Here is a 21,798-nt window from a genome sequence, read left to right on the forward strand (position 1 = left end):
CTTTTCTATTCGCTGTTCGTAAATTATTTTTTATTTTATTTTATTTCATTTAGAGCTGTTGATGTCTCCTGTGAGAAGTAATGCATCTGATAAAAACACACATACACACGCACACACACACACACACACACACTAATAATAATGCACTCGAGGCATCTGTCCTTTGTCAACGAACTGTTGAGTCGTTTGAAGGTTATTTGGTATAGTTCTATCAAGGAATGTCCGTTTAAATATTCAATGTTCGCTTACATCCACATTTGAATGCCAGACAGAAAAAATGTGAGACTTTCTGATTTTATCAGGTCTTTTAAATTTTGAACGACGTTTGCGTGACCTCTTCGTGACAGAATTTTTTTTACTGCATGGTTCAAACTAAATAGAACATTTTCTTTTATCTTAAGTGTCAATAACGTGAGATTTAGAAATGTCTTATCGTGTTATTTTCCTACACGTATTATCACGCCAAATTTATTGATCAAATCGCTGAACATAGCAAGTATGAAGACATTGATTTATCTTACCACATTGGTGTTTTCAGGTATCTTTCATTTATTTCATGTGGTTTTTCAATTTTCTTTTCATTTTTTAGAAAAGCATTATCGAATCCTCTGTATTGATAATGAATGCATAAATACTGTACGTGTCATTTGTTTTGTGGGCAAACTGTCCTATGTAAGCAAGGAACGCGCAATTGGCATTATTTAGCCAAACGCTTCTGTTTTGTCAGCTAGGCTAGACATTGTACGTAGAATTTATGTTGTCTGTGTAACAGATCGTTGTGACTAAGCTGTTGTGGTTCAAGTCTTTATCTGGTGTAATCAACGTCGTTATCTTTTGGCCACTTTTTAGGTACACTGAATACGATGGAAACCTGTAAGTCTAAACAAATATATAAAGATCTGACTTTCATTATGATGGAAACCAGTAAGTCCAAAATGATATAAAGATCTGAATGTCTTTACGATAGAAACCTGAAGTCTAAACTTGTATAAAGATCTGCTTGTAATTTACCTTGGAAAAATCAAAACATTGTTTAAAAGACAGGCCAGAGCAAGGGAACCTGTTCGTTGAACAATGTCTTCGCTTTTTCGCTTAAATTTATGAACAGTAAAAGCGGCTTAAGTCTCAAGTGATTAACGTTGGTATTTTTAGTTCACCTGTCACATAGTGACAAGGTGAGCTTTTGTGATCACCCTTCGTCCGTCGTCAGTGCGTCCGTCCGTCCGTCCGTGCGTCCGTCAACAATTTCTTGTCTGCACGATAGTGGTTTCATTTATGATTTTATTTTAACCAAACTTGCACACAACTTGTATCACCATAAGATCTCGGTTCCTTTCTTGAACTGGCCAGAGTTATGGCCCCTGAAAGGGCCAAAAATACCTATTTTGACCTTTTCTGCACAATAGCAGCTTTATTTAGGATTTGATTTTTACCAAACTGGCACACAACTTGTATCACCATAAGGTCTTGGTTCCTTTCTTGAACTGGCCATTCCCTTCAGGGTTCCAGAGTTATGGCCCCTGAAAGGCCAGAATTAGCTATTTTGACTTGTCTGCACAATAGCAGCTTCATTTATGATTTATTTTAACCAAACTTGCACACAACTTGTATCACCATAAGATCTCGGTTCCTTTCTGAACTGCCAATTCCTTATGGGTTCCAGAGTTATGGCCCCTGAAAGGGCCAAGAATTAGCTATTTTGACATTGTCTGCACAATAGCAGCTTCACTTATGATTTGAATTTTAACCAAACTTGCACAAACTTGTGTCACCATAGGTCTTGAGTTCCTTAGTTAACGGCCAGATTCCCTAATGGGTTCCAGAGTTATGGACCCTGAAAGGGCCAGAATTAGCTATTTTGACCTTGTCTGCACAATAGCAGCTTCATTTATGATTTGATTTTAACCAAACTTGCACACAACTTGTATCACCATAAGATCTCGGTTCCTTTCTTGAACTGGCCAGATTCCATTATGGGTTCCAGAGTTATGGCCCCTGAAAGGGCCAGAATTAGCTATTTTGACATTGTCTGCACAATAGCAGCTTCACTTATGATTTGAATTTAATCAAACTTGCACAAAACTTGTGTCACCATAGGATCTTGATTCCTTAGTTAAACCGGCCAGATCCCGTAATGGGTTCCAGAGTTATGGACCCTGAAAGGGCCAAAATTAGCTATTTTGACCTTTTCTGCACAATAGCAGCTACATTTATGATTCGATTTTAACCAAACTTGCACACAACTTGTATCACCACAAGCTCTTGGTTCCTTTCTTGAACTGGCCAGATTTCTTCATGGGTTCCAGAGTTATGGCCCCTTAAAGGTCCAAAATTGGCTATTTTGGCTTTTGCAGCCATATAGAGACTTTATTTATGGTTTTATTTGATACAAACTTCCAAAATAACTTCAACAACAATAATTCTTGGATTCCATGACAAGTCAGATCCAAGCGTAGGTTCAGAGTTATTTTATATCTGATTACCTCCCCTGATTGTAATCAAAATGGATTTATATCAGTAAGTACTTATAGGACTTATTTGAAATTTCATTATTGTCATTAGTTGGACTGAGCCAATCAGGGTAGATAACTATGGACTGATTTTATGTCAAATTACCTCCCTTTACTTCAAATTAAAATGGGTATATCTCCGTAACTAATGAAGATACTGATCTGAAATTTCATTTATGTCAACATATTTATTTGACAGATCCTTCTTTCGTTCACTTACAATAATTTTTTTTTAAATTACTTCCCTTTTACGTTACTATAAATAGCTTATTTTTAGTAACTTTTTATTATTGGCCGTAGGGAAAAACTGAGACCACTTTTCTGTGGTACAACATGGATGGTACCTCCAATTTTTAGGTGTATTTTGACATATCTGTACCTTGTAAGAATTTTTTTTTCTTTTTAGTTAAATTTCTTCCCTTTGTTGTTACTGTCCTTTGGACTTAGATATTTTTTCTAAGGACCTTCTTGTCCTCAAGTGCAATGATAACAGGTGAGCGATATAGGGCCATCATGGCCCTCTTGTTTAAACACGGACCGGACCAATACAGCTGGCTTAAATCTAATCATGTACAAAGCAATATAACGTTTAATTTTCATGTAATCCATCTGTTGTTTCGTTTTCAATTTTGTTATATTATAGTAATCATGAACGGTAATTTTGTCAGAATTCATTGGGATTGTAAACTGGTAAACTATATAGTGCGACCCAAAGCTGACAATTATCAAGATACTTGAAAGTTGTTTGGTCGAAATTTTAAGTATTAATATAACTTTCTATTGCATTCTCAAACTTAAGATAGGTTTATATGTAATGGATGATTATATAAAAAACACAGTACATATAGTTTCTTGGCACATTCTAAGTCTATGCATAAATTTTACTTCATACACAGGATGAGAAGGAGATGTTACATTTGACGTGCATGTTGTACGCCAGAATGAATAATCCATGAACTAAAAGTGTTTCATATTTTTAAGCAATAGTATATGCCAACAAAGATAATGCATGTCATGGTCATGGCCACCGGTGTGGTCTTGTGGACACTGCCATTCAAGATATAGGCATCAACTTTGATGACCACTTGTGTCATGCTTTCAAAGACGTAAACTGCGATGGTCATGTACTCGAACACGATGAGCAAATCTGTGGTACAGATGGAATTACTTACAGCAGTCAGTGGGTGTCAATACCACTATTTTCATAGTCGCAATTTTTAAAATTAGGAATATATGATTAATAGTTTGATTTAAATTCATTTTAAGAGAAAAGTCACTTCCAAGCACTGTAAAAATGTGATAAAAATCATAAAAATGCAACATCGTCGTCTTATTTGTATTTCTACCAGAACTAGCTTACTGCAATATTCAAGCAGTAAAGATGATGATCAGGTATATTCTTTAGCTATTTTAAGCTTTTCCCTCCACGACATTACTAGAGTTAAACGCCAACTATAACATTAAAAAAAGTTTAAGTAATTTATTGCTACTCCAGATGAATGATGCTTTATTCAATATTAAAACAGTATGTTCCAAATTAATTTCAGATTTAACTTGAAGTTGCGTTGGAGTATAACTAAACCTCACCATTTCCTTCCTTTGCAGTTGTTCCTTTGCTAAGACTCGATGCTTTAGACAACTAGATAAGCATCTTTCTCCTCTTGACGTCGCAGCTCATGGACCATGTGGCTCATCTAATGGGTCAACTACACGTACTTCCGGCTCCGTACTTATGACCACAGTAACAAGAAGTGGTGAGAGTACTGTCTCTTTATTGCCGGTGTATTCTAACCATAACCTAAAAATTAAGGCAAACAGAAGGCACAAGGAGAATATTGATGCTATGCATCAAGTTGCCGAAAAAAATCATTTAACATTAACTTAATTCTCTCTTTCTCTGAAATGAATTTCATAATGAAGAAGCACCAGTTTTCTTGCTTGAATAAAACTATTCAGTAAAGCAGCTGGATAAGAATAAAGGCCCAGTGGTTATTAAATCTAATAAATAATCTTTCATAATGGTAACGAAGAGTACTTAAGTGTGTACGATGTGCATTTCAAATGCGGCCTAAATATTCTTACCATGCATACATTTCTTGTACAACAAATATAAACCTCTACTGGTTCACTGAATAATCCAGGTGATAGTAGCTTCCTCCTATGAAGAGATTATTCTGTTATAAGAATTATCCTAAAGCTTATCATATAAAGCCACCAGCTCTTGCTGACGACTAACAATAGAAGTAGCAATCATAGAAGTGTTTGTGATCAATACATATTTTATCTGTTTAATGGCAGGGTTTCAAACTGTTACGTATTATAATCAGAATCGAAACAAAACGTATCTCATAGTAGTAAGACATATATATTCTTCGAATAACAATTTCCAGTCGCCGCCCTATCAAACCAGCACAGAACAGTAATTTCATACATTTAATACGAACAATTATATTTAAAACTTTGCTACTTCAAATGACGGTTATGAAAAATGCCCAAAATGTATACTATTGCTCAACTAAGTATAAAAAATAGATGAAATACCCTATGTTGGTGCAACTATATATTATAAAGAAGCAAAAATGTAATAGCATTTTAGGTTTAGATAAACTAACCTCGCATCTGGACATTTATCTATGAACACACTTTCAATTCTACACAGGTGAATCTTTAATTAATTGCGTATATATAAAATATTGTGTTGATACAACTTGTATAATTTATTATGCCATTTTATCGATGTTTTGGTTAATATTTCATCATTTCTAATGATTGTTAAGCTCCCATTTCAGTTCTCATATTCTTCATATTTTAAGCAAAGCAATGTCATTCCTGATAGACTAAATCAAACTTAAATCCTTGTTTTACAGCATCAACCACAAACACACTTGTTGCTACTACTAACGCACAAGTTTCAACTACGTCTTCGTCAACTATAGTATCAATGGAAAACACAACGGTGGCCGCTTCAAACGCACCAGTTTCAACAACATCGTCTATGCCAACAACAACAACTGTACCAGCCTCGGCAACGTCGGCGTCTTCAACTGCAGTACTGTCAACTACCATATCAACGCACGCAATTCTCGGAACTGTATTTTGTCAGTATCAAGGGGCTATTGTCTGTGGCCAAGGCTTATCAGTTGTATGTGGTTCTGATGGAAATTTCTATCCAAACAAGTATGATCTTATTTTCATTCATGTTTAAACTGTCTAAAATTATGCTTGAAAATGTTTTTCCATCATAACATTAATTTCAGACTATAGATATATCTGTTTCATCTTAAACATCACTTTTGACATAACACAACTTCAACTGCATTAACTTCCACTGAACATATATTTTATGTCAATTTCCGCAATAATTATTTAGAGTACTTAGATCCGTCCGGATGTCAGTTCGTCAGTCCATTTGAATTTGTGTTGCATACCTCTGCAGTATTTTACCTGTAGTCATCAAACATTAGAGTATAATTATTCAGCATTCACACAGTCAGACCAGAAATACGGACATTAAAATAGTCAAAGATATTAAGATGTGTCGCACGTATCTGAAAAAAATATTTGACTCAGAGTAATGACACGTTACAGTTATGTTGTTCGGCATGTAAAGTTGTGCACCAAGCATTTACATCTATCCCTATGCTAATTTCCCGCCCAGCCACTCTCTGCAAAAATACTCAAGAGATATGTTACATGTAGTTATCTTTCTTTAAACTTTAATTCTTCATCTTGTGTTTCTTTAATTCTTCATCTTTAGTTTCTTTAATACTTAATCTTGTGTTTCATGATGGTGTTTTGTAGTATCAATACCCCATCCCCCACCTTTTCAGTTCACACGCATACCCAAGGTAATTCGAAAGTTTGCTATATCTTACATTGTCAACCAGTAACATACAGTACACTGACATTAAGTAGGTGATCATCATTATTATTTTAGTTGCTTGGTTTGTTAGTAACCAACCACGGAAGTGGTTGTTCAGTATGATAACTGGGGCAACGAGACTGTAGAATGTTACAACTTATGAGAGATAAGCCAATATCGTATGGACACACATCTTTTTTTTATATCTATCATATCGACGGATAACTAGAAGAACCTGTAAAAAGTGACAATAGACTTCGAAATTGGCGGCCGCGCAGCTGCAACTTAAATTACTACAAGCGGTTTTTTGTCTTTGAATGCTACTGGAATGTTTTGATCACATGCAATAAGTGCATGTCAAACATCATTGGTTACCAACTTTCGTGAGGGATTTTTCTGAAACTCAAAAATCGCTCCATAAATTGAATTATACTTCTAGCATTACTTTAATATTGAAATTAATATTTTATATTTTAGGTGCGAACTATCAAAGTCACAGTGTTCTGACCCGACACTTAGAGAAGTTTCTGATCCATTACACTGCAGTCTGTCTCCGTGAAAATAAAACGTGTACCGCAACTAATGCATTGTATAGAGACATTAGTGATTTTTCTAGTTTGTCTTAATACAAATAAAATACGTCATGTATGTGTTCGTTTCTTCATTGCTGTAGAAGTTCAAACATGAAGACATTTTTTAAACTTTTAACACTAAATTTCTGTCATTTTTTCTGTCTTTTTTATTTTTTGTTTTTGTTTTGGAGTGAGCAATTCAGCCTATATTTGTGCGCGCTTTACAAAACTGAACACAGTTTTAATTAGTATGTTTCAATTAAATATCATTATCATCTTTTGTAGATATGTATGAAAAGACTGCATCTGTCACGGCGAAACAAATGGTAGAACTGTCCTTTGCCAAGGCAAAATGCACTATCGTAGAAAATGATTTTGCCATGGCATAACAATCCATCATATTATAACAAAAGTTTGCTTTAATTTAAAGAATTCTTTTAATCGATGTTACATAGGCGTAGGAGCAGGGGGGGGGGGGGGCAGCCCCCCCCCCAAGATAGGGGAGGGGGGCCAACTATAGTTTGCCCCCCCCCCCCCCCCAATATTTTGGAAAAGAGAAATAACTTGCAGTCTAATATAACATTTACTTACTTAGTTAGCATCATATAATTCTTTTCAACCTGATTTCTGATTTGCATTTGGCCTTCCCTTGTATTCTGACTTGTCTCTTTCCGTAGTGTGAGTACTGAAATCTGTACGCGCCATGCCAAGGATTGTTTGATTATATCTTATAAAATATTATATCATTCAGCGCAATCACTACAGTTCCGGTTTGAGCGTCTGCAAAATCTATGTAACTATTAAGCCTGTTTACGCATGTAAAGGGTATGTATTTTTTTGTTTTTCATTTTCCATTCTAGGGAAATGATATTTCCCCAACTTTATATCACAATTAGACAAATGCAGCGCTAATTGATTGTATGTCCAGGGTTTCGACAGAACAATGTAAAAAAAAATAGCACAGTTAATTAGAACAATACATAATATGACTGATTAAGACAGTTCAGTGCCTAGTCGTATGTCATCAGAATAACTCAATGATTGCTAAAACATAGAGGCTTGAGAGGGCCTATGGCCCATTTGGCCCCTGAACAAGGCTTTGTCATGAATTATGCACCGGGGGTATCTTCCCGCCCCCCCCCCCACTCGCCCCCCCCCCCCCCCCCCCCCCCCCCCCCCCCCCCCCCCCCCAAAGTTAAACTCGATCCTACGCGAAACTCGATTAAACGTGAAATAATGACGGTAAAATTTGGCATTACATACTTTTTACTATATTGATTATTCAAACACAAATAAATGTATTTTAAGAAATATCCCACGGCGTTTTACTCCCACTTAGGCCATTATTGGTAAACTGGGATAACATCCCCGGCGATACCACACGCTTGTAAGCAAAAACACCCTGCGAGATATGAAAACGTGAAATGCAATATTATTTTACACCAAACAATTTCACGTTTGACGAAATTTTGAAAAACTGTAAAGTCGTGAAGTCTGAAATCGTGAAGTTCATGATTTCATTCTTCGCGATTTCACGTCTTCAAGTGTTCAAGTCTTAAAGTGTGAAACCGTAGAGTAAGAAATCGTGAAATTAATGATTTTATACTTCATGATTTTATGTTTTACAGTGAAGTTGAGAAATCATAAAGTTCGTGACTCCGCGATTTCACGTTTTCTGAATATTTTTACATACTTCATGATTTCATACTTCAAGAATTCGCGCTTAAATGTGGAATCGTTAAATTTGTCATATGGTGCTTCACTTCTTCAATTTTTAAATTGAAAAATTTGAGATCATGAGGCACCGTTGATCTTTAGAAGAAATCGCATGACTTCGCTTAAATTACTTCATAACTCCTTGATATGCCGGTTTGTCTTAAAATAAAAAGTCCCTTATCATAAATCTTATCAGTAATTTTCGAGCCTCAGTCTAAACTAATGTTATTGTTGGTAGTTTATTGCATCAAAGAAACCGTGGACAGAGGAGTAACCATGTTCTAAGAACACGCCCACTTGAAACAGAAAGGAACAGCTGTGTATGTATAGCTGTATATGGAGGGACATGTAAAAAAACATAGACAACGGGGAAGAAATAAAAAAGATATATAAAGTAGCACTGTGGTGTATCACACCACACGGTCAGTGAAAAACAATATCACTGTGCAGAAACCCCAAGCCTTAATCTTAGTCACAAATTTGTTTCGAAGTACGAAATCACATTGACAGAGAGTGCGATATGTATGCCGAAGACGTGCTCGGGCAAGAAAACCCTATGCCTTTGCAATGGCAGACTCCAAACATTGCACTTTTATTGTTGTTGGTGTTGGTGTTGTTTTAAAAAGTGAATATCAAAGAAATGGACATGTATATATAAAATATATGCAGTTCTTTATACACGTAAAGTGAAGGAAGGCTAGCTACTGTACTTTACCCTACATGTGATAAGGTTATCGTTGATGTCCTTTTTCTGTTCTATATCGCTCGCTTATCATGTAAGGCCACTTCATCGTGTTCACTTACAAACTTTCTATAAAAGTCAAGACATGGAAGGATTCGTTTTTCTCCTTCTAACTTTTGCGTTAGCAGGTACATTTTATTCGTTTGTTTTTAATTTTACACGTAGATATGTAACTGTAAAATTGTGGTTATAAAACAAACTGTGGACACTAGTCTTGTAATGGAATTTCATAATTGTGTTTTTGATCACTGATTGAATAAGAAGCTGGAGGGTTGAGGCTGGCCCTAATTTCAGAAAATTAAAGGTCCATTACTAAGGGAAAGTGAGTTAGCAATTTTTTTCATAGCCAGTGCATAGACTTCTGCAAGACACTAAATAATGAAGATTGGCAGGTCAAAATTTACAAAAGGTCTTTTGAACTCAAAGAAATGTATGTGTATTATGTTGAAATTTCAATGAATCGACAGAATGACCTCCCAGGTCTTTTTAACTTTCTTCATACTTCATAGAAAAATAATTGTACATATACTGCGATTTATTTCGAATTTCTACATACCAACTTTCATTTTCCAATAAAATGAAATAGTTTCTGTGCTTTTTAAAAGAAATTAAAATGTTCACTTTCCTTAGTATTGGACCTTTAAGTGATTACTTAGTTAAGTCTGTTATTTTAAAATCATGCTATTGCTTAAGTTACTGTTTTTAATGTTGATTTTTATTCTCTTACAATGTATTTATAGCTAAATTATACTATGGTTAGTAGTATTTGTCTGCAGTACTTATCTCAGTCATGGAAATATGATATTTCTATTTAAGCATAATGTAACGAACTTAAGTATTTGCTTAAGTATATTTCTTATTTCTATGCTTCGTTTTCTGTAACATTCAGAATTGTTGTGTTTTGATCTATGAAATTGTCATATACGGTTCTTATATAAATGAAACAATCAACACTGAAGATCCATAAATGGCAAAAATACAAGCACTTGAAATAATAGATTTAGCTAAGCAGTTACTTCAGTTTTTTCGTGAAATTGGGACTCTCAAAACTCAGGGCATACACTAAACTATTAAGATATTCTCACTTTCTATTCATCTCAAGAACAGTTCTTTCGAAACAGATCAGTGGTTTCGTCCAGTGTGCAAGCCTTATTTCTTCTAATGTAATATATAAGTTAGAAAAAGACATTAGTAAGTCTAATCTGAATATCTCTTTAATTAACGTGAAAATTATGATGATCTGCGTAGGCTCTGTAACAACAATAGACGTCATAATTAGGAATATGCAAAATGTACAAAAATGTGAGACAAACATTTTTTTTTATTTTCAATTTTTAGCTCACCTGTCACATAGTGACAAGGTGAGCTTTTATGATCGCCCTTCGTCCGTTGTATGACGCCCGTCCGTCCTCAATTTCTTGTGAACACGATAGAGACCACATTTTGCAATTGATTTTAATCAAACTTGCACCCAACTTGTATTGGCATAATATCTCGGTTCCTTTCGAAAGCTGGCCAGATCCCATCATGGGTTCCAGAGTTATGGTGTCTTAAAGAGCCAAAATTTTGGCTTGTGAACGCGATAGAGACCACATTTTGCAATCAATTTTATTCAAACTTGCACATAACTTGTATTGGAATAATAACATTATGCAATCAATTTTAATCAAACTTGTACATAACTTGTATTGGCATAATATCTCAGTTCCTTTCGAAAACTGGCCAGATTCCATCATGGGTTCTAGAGTTAATGTCCCTGAAAGGACAAAATTGTCTATTTTGACACTTTCAGCCATATAGAGGTCTCATTTATGCTTTGATTTGATACAAACTTGCACAGAATATTTGTCTTGATGATCTCTAGGCCAAGTTTGAAACTGGGTCATGTGGGGTCAAAAACTAGGTCACCAGGTCAAACCAAAGGAAAGTCTTGTTAACACCATAGAGACCACATTTATGATCCTATCTTCATGAAACTTGGTCAGAATGTTTATCTTGATGATTCCTAGGCCAAGTTTGAAACTGGGTCATGTGGGGTCAAAAACTAGGTCACCACGCAAATCAAAGGAAAAGTTTGTAAACACTGTAGGTCTCACATTTATGACCCTTGGTCAGAACTTGGTCAGAATGTTTATCTTGATGATTGCTAGGCCATGTTTAACAGGTGAGCGATATAGGGTCATCATGACCCTCTTGTTTACTGGAGCGACTCCTCAAGTTTTTGACAAAAATTAAATAAAATTAAAGTCAATTTCCTTATTTCTGTTTTACCCGCCGACCGTCTATCTTTTTGTTCTTGTGGTTTTACTGTACGAAAATGCATGATACATGAAAAAAAGCGGCCTACATGAATGAAAATTATGCGTGAAATTAAATAGCATAATACAGAAGTCTAGAAGAATATTTTGGTAGAGATAACGAGTATTGTAAACAGATTTGATCAAAGTAGAAATTAGAGCAGCAGTAACTGTACATTTGGAATAATCATCGAAAAATGAACCGGCATGTATCAAGGGTATCCAGATGCACAAATGCTGAAAATTCTGACATATCACATGTACGAGATTTGTTGTCTGTATATTTTGGTCGGACACCGATCAAATTCATGTGAGAATGTCAGAAAAATATCAAAATTCGATTGGCATTGAAAGAAACAGAAGGAAACAAAAATAGAAGAACAAAAGTGAGTATAAGTGTTGCAAAGAAATGTAAAGTCTCTATTTTATAAAAGAACAAAGACTTCATGCTAACAAGCTACACATAAGTTAACAACAATATACTAAGATGATGAGATTTAAAACAGTTCAGAATTGTTCATTTGGATGAATGCCTTTTAAACTTGAAAGTTTTTGTTTTCTTTGGCGTACAAGAAAAATATATATATATAATATTGTATTTTTTCGGACGTTTTATTTTTTATTATTTGTTGACTGCTCAAAATTATGATTTTTATGCTTAGTTCACATCTGGCCTGCGATGCGTCTATGGAGCCCGTAGACTGCCCGTATCCTCCTTTCCGTGCGGCCTCCGTTTCGGGAGATGGCGGACAGACTGACCCCCAGAATTTTAAGTATCAAGACTGCCGTCCTAGCTTGTACCGTCACCGTATCTTTTCCGCGCAGCCTCTGCACGGAAGAAGTACGGACGTCGTACGATTTCCGTGGAAAGCTTGCGGAGACTGCACGGCAGCTGCACTGAAATTGAACGATTTCCATATAATCTCCGCACAGCGTCCATACGGATTTCTCCCGGCCTTCCCTGAGAGCCTGTACGAGAAATGGCACGATGCTCGTATATAATGTGAATACATACGCCGTGGCCCGTAGCCACCTACGATGAAAATAAAACGCAAGGAAAATCGTAGACTAATTTATCGCACGGCGCCCGGGTCAAATGTGAATTAGGCATAAGGTTTAGTTTTATTTGCCCCAACCTCCTTTCCCGTTCGACTCAATCTTTCGAAAAAAATCTCGCGTAAAACAGAAAAAAATGCTGGCCTAATAGAGGTAACTGGCTTTTAATTTTTATAAGAATAAATGTACATGATGGTTCATTTCAATGTTTTAATTTAGTGTTTCAAAGAGGAAGTAAAAATGCAGTTATCTTTTCCAAACTGATAAGCTTCTTGACAACGATTTTTAGAGTGCAGAATTGTAGTTTATCAAGTGCTTTAACCTATTTCTGTTGCTCTTCCAAATCCAATTTTGTATTAACAGAGAGAGTACTAGTAAGAGGATTGTCTTCCCAAAACTGGAATCAGTGTTAAAGTATCTACTCATTTTTCTTGCAAGAACTGTCTTATTCTCATAGAAAATAAACACACGAAACCTATATGAATCTTTCTCATAAATGACATGACCCTGTTTACACCGACGATACGATTTGATAATATTGTATTTTAGATACACAAAGCTTAGCTGAGTTTGTCAAAACGCACTATGTGTTTTTATGTTAGTCTTTACGCTTTTGTCAATAACAATGTACGAGCAAAGATTCTTCCCAAGTCCTGTACTTAGTCGAAACGTTGTGCAAGTAGAATAAAAGAAAAAAGTAAAAAGCAAAAAAAAACCCATAAAAGTGCCAATTTTAGCTTCCGTTGGTACCTTTCATTGGAGTCATCAGATTTCACAAGTTTGTTCTAATTTGATTTCTAAAGTGGAATTATTCAAATATATTATATATAATGATATATATTAAAATAATGTACTACAATGCTTATGTTTTAAAATCCTTTGAATACTGCTGCATCATTTCAGGCAATATAATAAGTTTGAAATTTGATTTTAAAAAGAGAAAAATAAAAACAGCGGTTACAATAATACTAAAAAACAAACTCAGAAGTGATGTTTATATATTGAAGAGGCCCTCCTTTGAAAAACGAGTTGGCCATCACATGAGAACACTTATATACATAATATAGATAGATATTTAGATACAGTCTAACCTGTACTAACGGTCACCTCCGATTAGCGGTCACCTCCGTTCAGCGGTCATTTTATGAGGCCCCCGACGGATTTTCCTCTATTTTATCACTATATTCAGCGGCCACCTGCCGTCCGCGGCCAGCGGCCACCGAAATTGCCTCCCGACCGCCGTATTTGACCCCTTTCAGCGGCCATTTTTTCTTCCAAAACCAATTATTTTTAGGCGATAATTGCCGATTTTTGAGAAGCACGTGATTGCTAAGTTTTGCGTGACTTCACCACAAGAACGACAAAATGACATGAGCTTCTCAAATAAAACTGATAACCAAAGGTGTAATCCCCTTTTTGTTATAATCAAATGGCCAGTAATTATCGGCAATTAGCGTGTCACCTCATGTCAATTTTGTTGTTCACAGTTTGATCTCGGTTAAAGAAAATACTCGATAACTAATTAGTAGCATAATATTTGTGATTTTTTTATACTTCTGTCATCAAAATGCTATTAAAATTTATACGAAATTAATTGTGTTTGAAAAAAAGTAAACCACTCTATCTTTTGCGGAACGTAACGGCAATCTTAGATTTTAGCTTAGACAATAAGCGCGGAGAGTAGCTTCCCTTACCAAAAAGGCGAAAATTGTAAGCAAACTTGTTTTGAAGTTATTTTTGTTGTAAAAAAAAAACACGCCGGAGTTTTAGATTGCTAGCGGACCATTCGTATTGCGAAGGCAAATGCACGTCATTGTATCCTGGTAAAATAATAATAGAAAACCGAAAAGAAATGGGCCTAAGGCTAAACTGGTCAGAAGTCTGAAAAATACATATACTGGCTGCACCTTTGATCAGCGGTCACCTGGCTTAAGCGGCCAAATTGTCTGCTTCCCCTGGCTGGCTGCTTAAGACAGGTTAGACTGTAGATATTTTTATTGAACAAAAGATCATAGGCCCGTGAGTTCACATTGTATATAAGCAGTGCATAGTATATTATGTTCAATGGTGGTGCAATCATATAAAACATATTATAATTACAGAAGTTGATAATCACAAGTATATAAGAATTACTTAGTTCATGGGTGTCTGTCAAAAACTTTAATTTTTCAGGAAATGAAATATATAGACTACCTCATACACCAGAAAATGATTTTTATCCTTCGAACATAAGAAAAAAAACTAGACTTAAGTCTTTCAAGTATTACTAAAAAATCTGACATTGATAAAACAATCATTAAAAATTGAATGTGAGATGTATACATATAATTAATATCTAGCTTATAATTATTTATTAACAGCACCTAGTTTGACTGCAGAACGGATACATGTTAGATCTACCGAATAATTTTTTTACATTATTTAAAAGTCTTTATCACAAATATATTATCAATAGGTTCTTGTCATGTATGTCTGTTTATTTTTACTATTTTTGAAAACAACACGATTTGACGATTTGACATGTACCGAACTCCCGTGTCTGCTCAAATCATTTGCAAAAACAAAGGAAATCAAAGCATTGTAAATACTGGAGGACGGATTGTCTTGAAATGTATTGATTCTGTCAGGCCCGAGATCAGCAATGTCCGTTTTCTGTTTTGAGTGTTAAACTAGTTAATGTCTTTTTCGGTTGTTTTTTTACAACAGTGTAACCATTTCCTTGCCAAATGTTTATGTTCATTATGAATTTAATGACTAAATATGAACAATTCAGACTATCATTATCAGACTGCACAGATGTGCATGTAGACACGAACACAATAACAAAACAATCCTACATTTTGTAATAACTATTGGGCAAATATACATCGAACTATAATAATATTGGGAACAGAACTGAAACACATTTTTTAAGGTCACTAATTACAGCAGGGACGATCAGACTTTTAAGGAATACACATATAACTGATTACCGTGTTGCAAATTAAAATAGACTGTAATAGCCAAATCATTTGAGCATGAAATTTTTTTTATTTTGCTCTATAATAGTAATAACTTTTACAGATTTACCGAGAGCTAAGTGATATTGTATTCGGCAATATAAAAGATTCCTTTCTCAATAAATTTCTAAGTATCATAAATCATTTGAAAAATCTTTTACTTCTTTTGATTATCAAAAACATCTATCAAAGTTCTATTATTCTATTTAACTTCTTTTTGGTGATTAAACATAACAAATTTTTACTTCTAAATTCTGAATTTTTTAGTACAGCTAATTTATTTGTAAATTCCATTGATGTAAAATCTTCAATGAAAAATCCGTCATCCAGCGATAAGAACACTGTCTCGTATATAGAAGCGTGCTTAGTTTATTGTAGCCTGGGAATCCAGTCTGACAATTTCTAACTTTCGTTTCTACCTGCAATTGACGTTGATAATATCAGAAAATCGATGAATGCCAATTAACACTAATTAGCGCAAATTAAGTGGTCCTTAATGCATATGTATTAGGTATGTTTTCTTCTGACAAAGCACAAATATTATCAACTGCTTCCCAGGCTAAGTTTATTGGACAGCGGGCACATCGTCTGCTCGAGTTCGTACTACACTAATCGTCTGCATAAAGAAATTAAAGCGCGCAGTGAAGCGTTGTAATTTCAGTTGTTCTAGGCCTAACTATACTAAAGGAACCAGCGTGGGAGCCATCTGGTCTAGTCGCGTAATGGCTGCCAGGTATTTGAACACTAATTTTTCACTTCGCATGGCAACAGAGGTCTAAATTGAAGCTAGTTTCTGTTTAAATTTCATTGTGGATGTATTTTTGACATTTTGGTAGGAAAAATGGGAGAGCATGTTGTATATGGTGAAGTCAAGCTCAAATTTAGTATGAGTAGTACTTCCAGGTCACAGCAGTGTGATTTTGATGTCATTTTACAGTAAGCAAATGTGACCAGAAAAATCTCTCTTAGAAGATATATGACCCCTACTTTTCTCTTCATTTTATATCAGTTTTATCATAACTCTTTAAAATGAGGTAAGGATTTGTTCTCTGAAATGGGTCTACTTATGTTTGGTAGCTGTTTTTAAAAAAGGTCAGTTTTATATAGAATATATAGGGAAAACTATTTAGCATATTGTGACCTTCTATGTGCTGCCATTTGAGAACTATTTTCTTTCGGCGGAGTGTGAAATCTATGGTGGTTATCAAAAAATCGATTAAGCCGAAATTCGTATATGTATTATTGTGGTTCCACTGGACGGAATTGTCTTCGACAATCCGTCCAAAAACGGCCTGAAACTACCTGTATTTTGGTAGCATATCATATGAATGAAATGACGAAATGGTAGTACTACATGAAAACAAAGGAGGTTCATTTTCGCACAGAAATGGCCTAAATGGAGAAAATTCCAAGTTTCCTTTCTTCAGGGGCAATATTTTTATTAATCTTCATGCAATAGTATTCATTTCATTAATTATTGATTCCATTTTTTAACTAAGTTTTTAACAAATCTGAAATGTTCGATTTGTCCACAGCTGTCGACCACAACCACAGTTTGACCATGTATTTTGTGAAAGAAGCTGGACCTATTGGTCAAATACTTTTGTGGTCCTTGACAATTCATTCCCATATTACCTAAATATTGCAAAAATGAAAATTTTCTCAAATATCTAGGATTTCAGCAATACAAAATTAATAAAAACATTTTTTTTAAACTAGTTAGAGATTGGACTTAGTATTGGTATATTTTCTGGAATTTTGGGGATCATATAGTCCGTTCAATATCAGTGTAATAAAATTCCGCTTACCTGTGAAGGGTGTTGTACTTTTCATTCCCACTCACGAACAGGCTCATTCAAACCGAGTCTGCAATTATTTTGCTTGGGATGCTTACAGATTTTATTAATTGAATCTGGTGCTTTGATAAAATGACACTATTCAATATCGATAAGAATAAGAAAAATGTTATTTTGAGTAAAACGTTTTGCTCTGGGTTTATAATAACACAGCTGATACATATTCTTATATTTCTTAATCAAACCATTGTGCGAGTAGAATTGTAAGTCTCTTACCTAGTAACGACGTTCAGAGAGTAAAAATATGTAGATGCATAATTTACAAGGATAGTATTGGTGTAAAACTAAAAGGCCAAAATGAATAGGATTTGTGCAATTTGGGTGATAAATATGCCTTTCTTTCAAAAGAGCATTTTCATTAAAAAATATTTCACTGGACCGAGGGTAACCGAGTTCAAACAGGAAAAAAAATGCCTAAGTGTGAAGGTCAACAGATATATTATGTTTTTTTATGATAGGTCTTAAATAGTTCTGTCAAAGGTCTTGGATAGTTCCATCATAGGTCTTGGATATGTCTTGGATAATTCTATCATAGGTCTTAAATAGATCTACGTCTTGAATGATTTTATCATAGATCTTAAATAGTTCTATCATAGGTCTTTGATAGATCTTGGATAGTTCTGTCATAGGGATTGATAGTGCTATCATAGGTCTTTGACAGATCTTGGAAAGCTCCATCATAGGTCATCGATAGTTCTGTCGTACGTCTTAAATAGTTCTATCATAGGTCTTTGATAGGTCTTGGATAGTTCTATCATAGGTCTTGGGTAGTTCCGCCATAGGTCTTAAATAGTTCTGTCGTAGGTCTTAAATAGTTCTATCATCCTGGATAGGTGGCATCAGAAGTAAAAACATAACAATATGCGCACTTTGAAATTATCTCTGACAATATGCTTTCTTTAACGAGAAACCGGCCAATTTCGATTCTCTTGTTTGTTTATTATGTCTTTACTTTAACAGTACAAGCCCCTCATCCTGACCACCACCATGATCCGGGCCACCCACCTGACGAACATCCTCCTGGCCCACATGCTCCTGACTGTCACGGACCTGAATGCGACCTTATAAATCATGCCATTAACGATATCGGCATGTACTTTGATGAACACCTGTGTCATGCTTTCATTCATGTTGATTGTTACAACCATGTATTACCTAATGATGAACAAATCTGTGCATCAGACGGACAAACGTACGATAATCAGTAAGTTGAATAATTTGTGCACTTTTTAATATCTTTCTCCAGTTTTCTTTTTCACAAGTAACAAACGGGTTCGTTTCTTGTATATCATTACTTTAATTTACAGCTGTGGGCTTTTATGAAAAAAGGCTGTTGGCGGAATCGATGAATACTCTGTCACGAGCTTTAGTCAAGTGGACGTATGAAGTCTATGATTGAACTTCTTTTGTATCCAATTAGAAGTCGTTTTGCCAGAGCTAAGCCTGTGCTCTGCACTTATTTTTATTGTAGTTTATAATCATGACTACAAGTTAAAATGACATACCTTCTGTGCTTTTAAATATTTACCACGACAAGTCTTAATTCAGCTTCTTTAAAAAGTGCAAAGAGGAGATGATTCTACAATTACATGAGGAAGGATCATGGTTCTTGTACTCTGAACTTTCTGACATTCTTTATCGAACTTTTAACTCTTCCAAGAAGTCTGTTTAGGACACGAGCGCATTTAGTATCCAAGCAACACGTGAGTTAATTTGAAGATTATTCAAAATTGAGTTATGAGTGTGCCCTGCATTTTCTTTCGTTTATATCTATATGAATTTAATGGATTTTGAAACATTTTCAGTATTTAAGGAGTAATGTTCCAGACATCAAAAAACTAAAGCACAAAAGAATATAACACAAAGAAATAATTCAAGATAAAAATATGGGATTTTGTGATCTGCACGCTTTCTTATTGCCATCTATTTATATTCCAAGTTTCATTGACATTTCTTTTGTAAACTGATCAAAGCGTTGCAAATACAGTCATGGTCCTTCCTTCAGGAAGCTTCATGAAATGTGATAATACATTCAGCTGTAGGATAATAACTGTGCATATACCTGCTGCTTTGTTATATTAATTAACTGTATCTGTCACTTAGCAGTAGACGGTGTCGATCCGAAACCTTCGTAACTAAACTTGTGGCCAACATATTTCCTTAAAAACCGTATCTACAAACTTTTCCTCTCATTTCTTTGTAGCTTCTGCCCCAGTAGCCAATCGCGCCATTTCAGTACAACCGTGTAGAAAAATGAAAACCCTATAACATATATCTGTTTTCAGTTTTAAAGGGATTTCCCCGCTTTTGCAAAAGGGTGCATTTACTGGGTTTTGACTCGGCGTTCCAGTTTTTGGTTTTAAGCATCTTGGAAAGCCAACATATTGCAGTCGTTCATATGTATTTTTGTTACTTAAATTATTTTAAGAAACAAATAGAAGAAGATCTGCATATACTTCAATAAGATCAAAAATATAGTTGAGCTGTGCTATGAGAAAACCAACATAGTGGCTTTGCGACCAGCATGGATCCAGACCAGCTTGCGCATCCGCGCAGTCTGGTCAGGATCCATGATGTTCGCTTTCAAAGCCTGTTGCAATTAGAGAAACTGTTAGCGAACAGCATGGATCCTGACCAGACTGTGCGGATGCGCAGGCTGGTCTGGATCCATGCTGGTCGCAAAGCCACTATGTTGGTTTTCCCATGGCGCGGCTCAGTTAATGATATGAAGCTGTGTTGGCCGTAAAACACAATTTAGAATTACTTCTAAAGATCTTCACTACAACTGTCTCGTCCTTATTGTGAAAGAGTAAAAAAAGGTATGAGAAGAAGCTTGTTTTTTTTTGGTTTTTTTTTCATATGAAAAGTACATTATACAAATTTCTTGAGATGATATGTGTTACATTTAAATGTAAATAAAAGGTTTGAGATATTGAAAACAAGTTTTCGCTACTGCTAACTGTTAATATTGTACTCGGCTATTTCGAATTTTAATTGCTAGTAATTCATTTTCCTTTTTATTGGAACTATATTATGAAACTGACTGCCCTCAGTTGAATGTGTTGGTCTACTATTACGTTTTTAAGGCTAACAAAACTTGAATAGCCAAATATTTAGAATTTAACATGTGATAAAAACAAGGTTTCATAATTTTGCAGTTGTTTCTATGCCAAAGCTCGATGTGATAGAGTACTTGATAAGCGTAACTACTACAACGGCGCGTTGACAAACCCTCTCTTATTGATAAATCACGGGCCCTGTGTATCGCCAAATGCGCAAGTGACAACAACAACAGTCCAGTCATCTACTTCCGTTCCATTAACCATGTCCCCCGCTACCACAGGAAGCAGAAGCACGGTTTGGCAGCCAACAACGCCGTTCTTTACTATCACTGCTCCGGCTTCAGCAACATCCGCAACCACCACTACGGTACAGCCAATTAACAACGTACTTGGAACTGTTTTCTGTCAGTACAGAAATTCCATCAACTGTGGCTCCGCTTTAGCTGTGGTCTGCGGTTCAAATGGACACTTTTACCCAAATAAGTACGTTTCTGAATCGCAAATATGATTGGCCTGGATAATTACAAAATTGAATATTTTAATTAACGTCAAGTTTTATTACGTAGCTGTCAAGTCTCTGTGTTAAGGCCGTATCACTTCAGTTCATACTTCATCAACTTTAGATCAACGATATTTCATGAATTTTTATTATTTGAAACATTCTGTGTAATTTAGTTTTTAAATACAACTGTTCTAATTATTTTTAGGTGTGAGCTCTTGAAGCAACAGTGCGATGATCCAACTCTGAGAGAAGTGGCTGGCTCAGCATCTTGTTCATTGTCTCCATGAACGGTGTTCACGGTATTCGTCGTTACGTCGAATTTCTAAATTAGTTTGAAATAAAGACTCAAAAATGGTATGAACTTTGTTCATATTCTTTTTATTAATATTTTCAAAAGCGATGCGATTAAAAGGAATCTTAAAAATGCAATACTTTTGTCAATCATAAAAAGATTCTTCCATGGCTCAATTTGTTTTACATTTAAACGAAGAAGGAAAGCAATAGTGCTAAAATCTGCAATAAACAACGGTTGACTCGAGGACAGGTGAGAGATAATTGTGACCTCAAAATGCCGCATTTATATCCGATTCAGTACTACTCTGATAAATGAAGTTATCATAAAAA

The 21,798-nt window shown here is 35.2% G+C and overlaps 2 protein-coding genes across 2 annotated transcripts; both read left to right on the forward strand.

Moving 5' to 3' along the window:
- The first annotated feature begins 411 nt into the window (after positions 1-411).
- LOC123535072 (integumentary mucin C.1-like) lies at positions 412-7,020 on the forward strand. Its single transcript, XM_045317604.2, has 5 exons — positions 412-538; positions 3,492-3,690; positions 4,116-4,264; positions 5,378-5,687; positions 6,850-7,020. The coding sequence occupies exons 1-5, from the start codon at positions 499-501 to the stop codon at positions 6,929-6,931; spliced, it is 780 nt and encodes a 259-aa protein (XP_045173539.2). The 5' UTR covers positions 412-498; the 3' UTR covers positions 6,932-7,020.
- A 2,397-nt stretch (positions 7,021-9,417) lies between these two features.
- LOC128547388 (uncharacterized) lies at positions 9,418-21,531 on the forward strand. The gene is made up of 4 exons (XM_053520053.1): positions 9,418-9,530; positions 18,571-18,814; positions 20,769-21,155; positions 21,380-21,531. Exons 1-4 carry the CDS (start codon positions 9,488-9,490, stop codon positions 21,459-21,461), a joined length of 756 nt encoding a protein of 251 aa, XP_053376028.1. The 5' UTR covers positions 9,418-9,487; the 3' UTR covers positions 21,462-21,531.
- Positions 21,532-21,798: the final 267 nt, after the last annotated feature.

This window comes from Mercenaria mercenaria, chromosome 12 (assembly GCF_021730395.1).
Source record: "Mercenaria mercenaria strain notata chromosome 12, MADL_Memer_1, whole genome shotgun sequence".
Lineage (NCBI taxonomy): Eukaryota > Metazoa > Mollusca > Bivalvia > Venerida > Veneridae > Mercenaria > Mercenaria mercenaria.

Bases quoted from the DNA above. Each gene is read 5' to 3' on its own strand.
- LOC128547388 (XM_053520053.1), top strand. From the start codon at position 9,488: ATGGAAGGATTCGTTTTTCTCCTTCTAACTTTTGCGTTAGCAG. The intron at 9,531-18,570 runs GTACATTTTATT...TTACTTTAACAG, and splicing joins TCTAACTTTTGCGTTAGCAG to TACAAGCCCCTCATCCTGAC. The intron at 21,156-21,379 runs GTACGTTTCTGA...AATTATTTTTAG, and splicing joins GGACACTTTTACCCAAATAA to GTGTGAGCTCTTGAAGCAAC.
- LOC123535072 (XM_045317604.2), top strand. From the start codon at position 499: ATGAAGACATTGATTTATCTTACCACATTGGTGTTTTCAG. The intron at 3,691-4,115 runs GTGGGTGTCAAT...CTTCCTTTGCAG, and splicing joins GGAATTACTTACAGCAGTCA to TTGTTCCTTTGCTAAGACTC. The intron at 4,265-5,377 runs GTGAGAGTACTG...CTTGTTTTACAG, and splicing joins GACCACAGTAACAAGAAGTG to CATCAACCACAAACACACTT.